Here is a 10,905-nt window from a genome sequence, read left to right as displayed (position 1 = left end):
TTCTTCTTGAATTGTTCCCACATTTCAATAATTCAAGGCTAGGACACAATGATAATTTTATTTTTAGTTGTTATGTGCAGTTTTATTGTATTTTGTGTTCTCGTTCAACCTCCAGTAATTACTTCAGTAACCACAGTGACAAAATGTGGCACAAACATGATAAGACTTGGTGTGGCAGCAGTTTCCTTGCTGTGTAATCAGCTTCTCCTTCTAGTTGAAGGTGTATTTACCTACAAATGATACATCTCATCATGGAGTTTGTTTCAATCATTTGTAGCCTTTGAAAGTCCTCTACAAGCTTAAAATGTCGGTTGCTTTTGGGTACATCGAAGTAAAATGTTTTAACACTACCTGTAAAATACTAGGGCACACTTCAGAGGTGTCTGCTTTCCTCCCATGAAATAGTAACTACTATTTTCACAGCAGGAATTCTGTATTTATTCCTTTTGGAACAGAGTGAAGATACTCTGCCATCATTATGAGATCAAAAGGGGCAATGCTGGTTTTCTTTCCCAGGGAAAATGTGCGTTTCTCTCATGTTGACCAGGATGTTTGCTGATTTATTCTCATCTCTGTTTCAAACGTTAGAATAAAAATACACTAGCCACTTTTTGTGTTACAGCACAAAATGTCCCGTTTCCTTATTGGTTTATTTTATTGCCCAAAAGGACTTTGATCTGCCAAGCTGAAAATGATAAGCACATTATATAGTTGGTGGATTGCTCTCGAAGGCTTATTCCAGTCTTTCCCTTTGCTGTCAGTGAAGCGTTTGTTAAGGAAATAACTAACATATGATATGGCAAATGAGATGATTCTTTACAGGTTTTCTGTGTGAGAAACAACCACCTGGTTTTGCCTTCAGGAGGAGATTTTTTTCTGCAGTGCTCATGGCGCTTTCTAGAGCTCTGGTTTTTGCTTTGGTCAGCTGGGTTACCTTCACCTGTCTTGAGGCACAAAGTAAGTACTCTTATACTTCGTGAGCATTTTACTGCTTTTATTGAAATGGAACAAAATTAAATGTATTAAATCCATACAAATCACAGTCCTAGAAGTCTGAGACACGTTGATTTGTTGCTTGATAAACTAACATCTAAACAAGCCATCTTGGTGCCCAGGGAAGTGGTCTGGGGGCTTTCAGGAGCTCAGTGCTGACAAACTGAAAACCATGCTCTTATTTTCTTTGAACTTTTGGGGGTTTGGTTATTTTATATTATTATTTTATATCGTTATTTTATATATATTTGCATCAGACCTTAGAAAAAATTCTTAGGCTGAAGTTGAGCCTGAGGATGGATAGTTTTGAAGTTGGGATCAGTTAAATTCCATGCTGTTGCTGTTCTGCTAAATCAGGTTGGAGTATTTACCATTGTTACACGTGATATTTGTAGTGGTGAGGAACTCCATTAAAAGTTTTCTTTATTGTATTGAGGCTTCCAGAAAGTGAAAACTGCCAATTTTTTGATCTTTTTCACTAGTCCAGAGCCCAGGTTTTTCAACACTCAGAGATGGAGGCAGTGAATTAGACCCATAACCAGCATTAGACCCATACAGCTGCTGACTGTAGAAATATCCTCTGGGGTTTTATTCAGTTCCTTCTGTAGAAATCTGTCCACTGCTCATTTTAAATGAAATCCTGTAGAGTGATACAGACATGAAGGGATCCACCCAGCCAGGCAAAAAGAACCCACTGTTTGTTTACCACCTGTCCCTTTGAATCTATGGGAAGGATGGCAAGGAGAAGAGTGGGAACATTCTTAAAACCACAAAAATGAATTCTAGTCAGGGGAGGGGAAAAAAATCTGGCAGATTCCTGGATTTCTGTGTTTATAGTTTGCACCTGTACAAAAAAAAGTCTCACTTTCATCACACAGAGAAGATGTAGAGAGAGGTGTCTGAGGTACAATTAACCACTTAAAAAAGCAACTTCTCATGAAAAACCTGTATCCCCAAAGTGCCACCTTCTCTGAAAGTTTAAGGAGAGGAAATTTAAGGTAAATCTGTCAACGTGCCTTTACCCTGAGCTAAGTTTTCTGTGGGGAGTAGCTTTGTGTTGACAGTTTTCTTGGGAGCAGAAAACATTTACAAGACCAAGGTACAGAAGCAGTTTCGATTACGATTTCCACAAATGTTTCAGTAGGACAGTAATGAGCAGTGACTCACTCTTGGCAGGCTTAGATTGGGTCCAAGCCACCAATATTTGCTTACACCATGCAATGTGTTGTTTTAAACCCTTCAAGGTTTATGATAAATGTCTTTGAGCTTAATTTGAAGTCTTGTGTGCATCTGGTTTTACAGAGCATAAGCTTTTTGGCCTTGTACTATCTCTGTGTTCTTTGTACGTGACTTTCGTGTTTCTTTTTAGAAACCACAACTATAAACTGTGATGTGCCACCCGCCACGCTTGAGCTGACAGGCTTTGTGGATGGATACACAGGTAAAATCAGGATTCCAGCCTAGAATTGTCTGATCTGCTCCCAAATGCTTATAGTACTTTAATGCTTCACATAGACAGTGTATTTTAAAATGAATCTGTATTATTCATTGATTTACAACAGTCTTCGTGGCTGGATGCAGCAGCTACCTATGGACCTACTGCTTAGTAGAATAAATAAATATCAAACCCTAAATTCCCTGATCCAGGCATCTTGTTGTCTGAACAGACAGAGCAGGCAATGGGAAAGGAAACAAGTACAGAAAATGTTCTCAGTTCACCTTATCCAGTCAGGATTTGATGTCCCTAATGGATATACAAGGCAAAGCATTAAGTTATGGCCAAAGCTTCCCTTTGGGATATGTCATAACCCTTAGGATCTCATGGCATCATGCTGCAGGCCCATGCTGACTGTCCACAGGCAATCTGCATTTCTTCTGGCTTTCAGAAAGATCAGAGTCATAGAATGGTTTGGGTTGGAAGGGACCTTAAAGCTCACCCAGTTCCAACCCCCTGCCATGGGCAGGGGCAACTTCCACTAGACCAGGTTGCTCAAGGCTCCATCCAACCTGGCCTTGAGCACTTCCAGGGATGGGGCAGCCACAGCTTCTCTGGGCAACCTGTGCCAGGGCATCACCACCCTCAGAGTAAAGAACTTTTTCCTGATATCTAATATCTCTTTCAGTTTGGAGCCATTTCCCCTTGTCCTGTCACTCCATGCTCTTGTCAAAGTCCATCTCCATGTTTCTTGGAGGCTCCCTTTAGTCCTGGAAGGCTGCAATTAGGTCCCCCTGAAGCCTTCTCTTTTCCAAGCTGAACAATCCAGAGCAGTGTTTTTTTTCCAGTCACTGATGAAGCTGTCAGAGTGTAGCTGCTGTGTCTGACTCTTGAATGGGGAGAGAAAGGAAAAGAATTACCTTTCACCCTGATTCCATTTAATTTTTAAGCAGGGAGCAATAACTCTGGCCCTTAGTGGGCACTGTATGTGTGAGTGAACCTGCTGACATGCCTGTGAATAATCCAGAGGGAGAACCACCTTCCATTTTTCCCAGTACTTCCTTTTGTTGGCTCTCTCTGCTGCAGGACACACCGTTTCCTAGGCAGCTGCTTTACTTATCTGAGTGTATCCAGCTCAGACAGCCTGTCAAGCAGAGAGGGATTTTGTTTTCCTGGAATGTTTTCTTCCAGCGTTTTCAGCACAGTAGTGTGACACCACCCAACGCTGGGCCCCTGAGACACAGCCCTGGGGTTCTGTGCTCACTGTCAGCTCACTGGACTTTCCTCTCACACACAGTTAAAAGTCCAGTGTCTTTGGTAGCTGCCAGTATTCCAGACACTCCCTGCTGGTGAAGAAGACAAGCTCATACTCCTTAGGCACTTGGAGACCAAGAGCACAAGACTCTATGTGGAGATTAGAGATGGAACTGGTACAGAAAGGGCTTGCCAGCCTAAATTAGTAGTGATGGAGGACAAAGCCAGTGGAGTAAGAAAGAAACACAGCTAGCAAGTTTCCTGAAGATCATGGAAAACATCTGGGGTGTTCAAGAAAGATTTTAGAGGGGAGAGGGGATTATGGGTTTGCAGTACAGGTAATGTGTTCCATGAGAAGCTAAGTGTGGTTTCATAAACACAAATATGTTGATCACATGAGTGAGGGAGCTTTATTTAGTAAAATTGCCAGTAGCACCACACTGGATGGTTTAAAAAGATACATTTCAGACACAGATTTGGTGTTTAACCAAGCAAGTAATGCACTCACTACTGAAATGAGTCAGTCTAACAGGAATCCTGATAATTGCAGATAACAAGTCTTCGTATTTTCAAGAGATCAGTTCCTAAATGTGTGGTTGTAGAAAATCACATAAAAACTGATTCAAAGGTTGCAGAGTTTTGTGTTTGTGTTGTGTACAAACAGGAACAGATTAAAGAAAGGGCCACAGACTCACCATTCTGTCCCAAAATCAAAATGAAACAACCACAAGGCTGAGTCTGGCTTCACACTGGATTCTACCTGCTTGACAGATTTAACTAAGAGATGTGAGATGCCCTTGTGTTTGGAAAATACTGAAACTCATCCCATGCAGCCCTGACTGGCCTCTTGCTGATTTTGACCACATTCCCTGACTTTGATTACACTTTGGTTACATTTTCACAGCAAATGTGAAAAGACAGTTTCACAGCATGAAGGGGTTTTCAAAAAATGGTGGAGATTCAGGTGTGAATGATGCCAAGCTTTTTAATTCTGGACATGCCGTGTGAATATATTGGAAAAAAAATGGGTTTCTGTGGTTTTAAAAGCATATCAATGCCCTTGTGCAGAGCACTTAAGGGCACTTTAACAGATCTTACCGTTTAAAACCACCAAAATAATATAAAATGTAACCAAAGGTAACCAGTTGTCAATACATATGAAACGAACCTAAGGATTTTTTTTCCATAAAACAACCCAATTTGTTACACTTTCTCTTCCAGGTGATATAGAATGGATCACAGATATCCCAGCCGATGTAAATTTGGTGTTAACATCACCTATATTCCCTGAACACTTGAATTATGTGCAGCTGGAATATAATTCTGCATTTAGGAATGCAACTGTGAGGACTTCCAAGGCACTGGACGTTGAGACTCTCAAGGTATTATTTTTACCACATTTAAAGAAAGGTTTTCTTGAAAGGTGAAAAAAAAAAAAAAGCAGCACTAAGATAATGAATTGGAATAGTTTGTTCTCTCAGAGGCTGGCATTTCAAAAAAAGTGACTTGTCAGAATAGAATTCAGTATCTACCTCTCAGAAATATCTGTTCAATGTCTCAGTGTCTGTCATCTGACAGTCAGACAGGTCCTTTCCTAATCACGTGTTGTCATGACAGCTGTAAATACACAGCTAGGACAGGTGTCACTTGTCTTACAACTCATCTCCCAGCAACGTGGATTATTTCATCAAAGGGAGGTGGAGCAGATATAATTTATAGAAGGTAAGCCTTAGTCATATGAGTGTTTATACAAGCTTTAACTTCACAGGTGAATAAATCCGTTGGCCTCTGTTGCTTGATGCACAAAAGGATAGATCCTTCTTCCTAGGCCATCCTTGTTTTGTAGGACTACCAGGAATTTAGAAAGCAGTATCAGTGTTTTTCCTGGCTGCAGTTGCCCTAAATATGAAAATGGGATGGTACTGCAGAGTAAATAGAGACAATTTATTATATATTTTATACACTGCCATTTCAGAGCAGCCCTGGACTTGGCAGAATTGAACCAGGCTTGTAAAAACCACTGTTACAATCCACGTTTGTAAGTGATGAAAATGGATTTATGACTTCTACGTTTCTCATTTGGATATTTTCCAAGTGGATTAAAACACTTTTTGTGCTTTTTGTACGTGTTCTCCTATTCTCTGTCAACTTTCTGTTGGAGAGAACAGTCAAACAGTCAGGTACAAGGATGGTTGGTGTCATCAGTGGATGAATGGAGTCAAATAAACCTTAAAATTAATGCTCTGTAATTACTTTGCTATGTATTGTAAGCAGAGTGTTTTGGTACAGCCCACCTGAGGATTCAACTCCTAGAAGTAATTTTGTATAATTTTGGCATAAATGATCTTTGACAGTCATATTCTGAGTTCCTAGATGATATTATTTATTTGCTTGTTTTGTTCACTTTTAGAGTGAATTTGTCTGGTATACCATTGTTTGCCAGAGGATTGGAACAGTAAGTAAAAAACATGTTTTACCCACTGTATTTTTGGTCTAAGCTCAATGCCAAGTTACCATTTTCTGAAATACTATTTAATTTAGAGTTAAGATGCAGGGTGTTCAGAGTACCTTGTAGAAGATAATTTGTTCTAATCTGCCAATTGGAATGAGTGATTTTGTTCACAGGTAAATTTTTAAAAAAGTTAATTTTAGCATACTTTTGCAAACTCCATTACTAGTAACGGTGGTCTAACTCTCTCAATACAGTTTGTAGAACTGAAGGGGTGTCTCTGAGGCTCTCATTTGATGGGATGAAATGAAATGTTAGCAGAGGGGTGCTGCCTCACTGTTGTCATTTCTAACCTGCCTTTTTGCTTCCATCACAAAGAGTAATCCCATAGAGAACGCACGGAACGTAGAAGTAAAAGACTTAAATGACAATGCTCCAAAATTTCAACAAACTAATTATAGTGCTTCAGTGTCAGAGGTGGGTTATGGCAGATGTCTGTACTTTTTTTCCTTGGGATATTTTTAAATTGCTTTTTTGGGGAGGTTCTAATGTGACCACACGGTTATCAGTTCATTACCTGCACTTTTAATGGGACTTATCTACACCATGGATGTGGAAAAGAAGGGCTGGGCTTGCGTGTCCAGCTGGGGGTGTGGGGTGGAGGGGAAATAGTCAATAAAAATGGCAGTGGGAAGGGATTTGCTGAGGAGGTGGCACAACTTCCCTGCCCCAAGTTAGGAAGGATGTCGAAAGGGTCTCGTGACTGAGCGTTTGCTGATCTTTGTTTCCTCTAGGTGGCTGAAATAAGTTTCACTGTTATAAAAGTGGAAGCAAAGGATGATGATTTTTCACCCCAATTCAACATCCTCACTTACAGTCTCTCGGTGAGTGCCCTGTGTTGGTTGGAAACTGAGAACACCAGTTTGTATTTCACAGATTCACAGCCTGGGACCTGATCCCTGTGTGCTCCCTCGTGCTGTGTGGTTGAGATTAAAAACCTGCAAAAAGCCAAAAGGCCATTTAAAATTAGAGTTTATACCACAGGTGAGGCCTGAATCTTGTTTCTTAATGTTCGTGAAATGATTTGTGGCACTCTCCAGCTCCAGCCAAGGAACTCAGTGGTCCTTTGTAGAAGCAGGAGTAAAGCAGTTTCCCTTCTTTTTAAAGTTTGTCTTTGGCTTGCTGTTCATCTCCAGTCCTGAAGCCAACTGGAGTAGGATTATTTCAACTAGCTTCAGATATCTGCAGTGGAAATCTTCACCTCTGAGCTTGCTGTCTCTGCCCCTTTCATAGCTGGTGAAGGGGCCATTCCTCTGATGTGCTTTAGTTGTTGACCACAGGATGAGATAAATCAGGTGGAAATTCTGTTGGCACTGACAGGAGAGGCAATAGAATGTGTGGTGGTGGTGGTGGTGGTTGAGAGATTCCTGGTCCTTTATGAAAAGCTGTCCAATAATAAAGGGGGAAAAAAGAGAAAAGAAAATGTATTTAATCTTTAATCATATAAAATATTTGATTTATTCATTGAATAGGGTCCGGACTCAGATTACTTTTATATAAGGCAAGGAGATGGAAGCGTCATAGTGAATAAAACATTGGATTACAACAAGGTCCACCTTTTCAATTTAACAGTCCAAGCAAAGGTATGGTACAAATTATAAGAAGAACGAGACCCACAATAGTTCTACAATGATAGTTCCTCTGTTATAACATCCCAGTTTCTACAAATTTAGAACTTTGGGAGTTCCCAAACCAGAAGCTTGTACTGCAAAGTAGCACATTCTTAATATTTGAGCCACTGTTTGAGTTTCCTGTCAAATACCAGCCCAAGTTTCTTTCTGTGTGTGTTTCTCTAAGTATAAATATTGTACATATTTATTCCCCACTATTCTCACACATATTCCCCTATTCATTATGGCAGGTCTATCATACTTTTGCTGCATCTCACCAGGTTCTTTGTGTGCCTTTTTTTGAGATTTGAATGTGTGTTTGCTTTTATTTCCTGTTAGAACTAAACCCACATGGTTTTGCTGCAGTTATTGTGTATCTAGCAAATGTACAGCTGCAGCAAATGTACTGTTACCAAGTTCTACTGCTGTGTAACACCTGCCTGATAGGAAATTAATAACTAAGACCAATCACCCATTGATAGTGTTGTTCCTAGAACTGGATTTTCAGAAATGGAAAAATCTGACAGGGTGAGAGTTCTTAGACCCTGTAAAATACATGTAAAAATATTCAGCTGTATTTTCCACTGAGATATGGCTCCTTCATTGCAGTGTTTCTTATTTTCTTCTTTCCCTTGGGATGCAGGAACAATTTGGAGACCAGAGTGACACTGCATCCTTAATAATTAATGTAGAAGATTATGATACATTGAACCCCTATTTCAGCCAATCTGTGTACAATGGGAATATCAGTGAAATCCAGGTAAAAGCTTTTCACTGGATGCTTTTGTGTTTGGAGGAAAGAAAAGAAAAGGCAAAGCTCCCAAATACCTGTTCTAAAAGGGCTTTTGCCCTAAACTTGAAAGGGCAACTGACTGTCCATCAGTCCTGAAATTAGCTGCCTGTTTTCAGTTTTAAATAGTGTAATTCCTTCACACTGCATTACAGTCAGGTAAGCAAAAATAAGAATCTGAGTGGTAATCTGTGGTTTATATGATATTGTAATTTTTTTTTCTATATTGGGTAGAAATTTCTTGGAGGAATGTATTTGTTTGGCTCAGGCTTCTGGATGTATTAACATTAAAAAGATCACAGTATGGTATTATCAGAGTAATCCACTAAAATTAAAATAGTTAATTATCTGTATCCCTATTTCTTTGTCACTGTCTTCATGTTCACATATTTTAAACCACAAATACTTGTAGTGTTACACCCTTGATGTCCCTTTGGTTAGAAGTTCATCTTCAGTTGTCCGAAGGGATAATTTTAGCTCTTCTAAAATGTTTTTATCTTGTAAATTATTCTTTTTCTTAGGCCTGCAGTATAGACTTGCATGTTGTTTGCCAGGAGAGGAAAGGAAAAGAACTGAAATATTCAACATTGTTAACATAAATTCCATCTGTGACTGCAGCTCCATAATCTGGTGTTTCTCAAACACAGTGTAACCATTTTGCTCATAGTTTTCCTCTGGAAAGCACGGATGGCAAAGAAAGAATTTTTTCTGGATCCCATTAAGTGCATGTTTCTTCTTTTTTTAATCAAAATTATGACTTAGCCAATGAAAAAAGTTAACTTTGTGTATTTTTTCTTCAAGTTAATCAAGTGAATGTATGTTCTCTAGGAGGGTGCTCTGACTATTCTCCCAGAGGCCATATTGGCTCAAGATGGAGACAAAGGTATAAATGAACCTGTAGTTTACAGCATCAAACTAGGTAAGAGCCTTCATTTCCTTCTAGACATTGCCACATTAACTGATAATATTCCTGAAGAGAATAAGGAAGTGAAGCGTTCATTCAGGTGTCTTAACTGCACAGAGCTTCACCACAGTGCTGCTCCACTTAAATCAGCTTCATTTCAGTCATTTATTACAGGGTCCAACTATTTTTAAAATGTTTAGGTGTTCTTGAGCTTCCTGCAATAAACAATTCCTGATTCTGAGTGTAAGTCAGTTTAGAGGCTTCAATTTGAGCAAAGAATTTCCATTCAGGACCATCTAGAGAGATCGATTCCATCAGGAGCTTTACCTCCTCCTGAAGGAATTGCCAAAAGCTCATGAAATGCTTAATTTGAGACCTTGAAGTGTGAATGAATTTCCTAGGAATTGTTTTGAGGACGGAGTCCCTGGGGAAAAAAAGCCTTTTTTCTGGAATGTCTGTTCATTTTTACCATGGCTAAGAAGATAACACTCATTTAAAGGACAGAGCAGATTTACTGTTCTGGTTCATTCTCATCAACCCTCTGAAATTTGTTGCTTTTCAGTGAACCCTCCAGCCTATAACAACAGCTTCTCCATCAATGCAAGCACTGGGGTGTTGAAAGTAGAGACTGCCATTGACAGAGAAATATGTCCCTCTCTTGTGGTGGCTATTCAGGTACTGATTTCTTTAGTGTGTTAACTCTGAATCTCAATTTCATAACATAATATATAAATCCAACCTGCTGTTAACAGCATTTCTCACAGTGATGTCAAAGGGCAACTGGCATCAAGGCTCCATCCTGCCATTTAAAATAAAAGAAAAAGAAAAGGAAAATTCATTCACTGAAAACAGGCAGTTGTGTCATGTCCTTGTGTTAAGCCAGAACAGCTCGTTGTTACCAAGATGTGGAATTTACAGCTGCAAACTCTGCTCTCCAGGCAGCCCAGCAAGACAAGAGTTTCAAAACAGCTGATGCAGTAGTTCTGGTGACTATTGAAGATGTGAATGACAATGCTCCAGTGCTGTCCCAATCAAGTTACAATGTCTCAATCCTGGAAAATTTCCCAAATGGGATGGAAGTTCTTCAAGTAACAGCTACTGACAAAGATGAGGTAAAAAGCCAGTGTTTTTAATGTTTGCTACAAATATCACGCTTCTGAAATGTAATAAAAAAGGTGTTTGTGTTACACAGGTGCAGCAAATAGAATTGTCTTTTTCTGGCTATCTAAATATGCTTAAGCAAAGCAAACTTACTTTTACTTCTTTGGGGGGTAGAGTACTTGCAGCCAAAGAATAAATTTTGTCTCTCTGTGAAACTCCTGTGGTTTGCAAATGTTCCCAAACCTGAAAGTGCAGGAGGGCAAAGTGGACATAAGGCTGTGAGTTGTCCTCAGCCTGCATGTTATATTT

The 10,905-nt window shown here is 39.6% G+C and overlaps 1 protein-coding gene across 1 annotated transcript in view; it reads left to right on the top strand.

Annotated features, from left to right (window-relative positions):
• The first annotated feature begins 887 nt into the window (after positions 1 to 887).
• The window catches only part of LOC103758588 (protocadherin Fat 4), a 37,131-nt gene continuing 27,113 nt past the window's right edge, over positions 888 to 10,905 (top strand). Inside the window, exons 1-11 of the mRNA XM_018077478.3 lie at positions 888 to 957; positions 2,363 to 2,434; positions 4,904 to 5,064; positions 6,093 to 6,137; positions 6,510 to 6,608; positions 6,926 to 7,015; positions 7,664 to 7,774; positions 8,445 to 8,561; positions 9,420 to 9,510; positions 10,058 to 10,170; positions 10,434 to 10,607. Of these exons, the coding sequence (XP_017932967.2) occupies positions 888 to 957; positions 2,363 to 2,434; positions 4,904 to 5,064; positions 6,093 to 6,137; positions 6,510 to 6,608; positions 6,926 to 7,015; positions 7,664 to 7,774; positions 8,445 to 8,561; positions 9,420 to 9,510; positions 10,058 to 10,170; positions 10,434 to 10,607 (1,143 nt within the window). The remainder of the gene's footprint in view (positions 958 to 2,362; positions 2,435 to 4,903; positions 5,065 to 6,092; positions 6,138 to 6,509; positions 6,609 to 6,925; positions 7,016 to 7,663; positions 7,775 to 8,444; positions 8,562 to 9,419; positions 9,511 to 10,057; positions 10,171 to 10,433; positions 10,608 to 10,905) is intronic.

The sequence above is a fragment of the Manacus vitellinus genome, unplaced genomic scaffold (assembly GCF_001715985.3).
Source record: "Manacus vitellinus isolate BGI_N305 unplaced genomic scaffold, ASM171598v3 scaffold_38_pilon, whole genome shotgun sequence".
NCBI lineage: Eukaryota > Metazoa > Chordata > Aves > Passeriformes > Pipridae > Manacus > Manacus vitellinus.
Note: the sequence above shows the minus strand (reverse complement) of the source record. Positions and strands in the feature narration are given on the sequence as shown.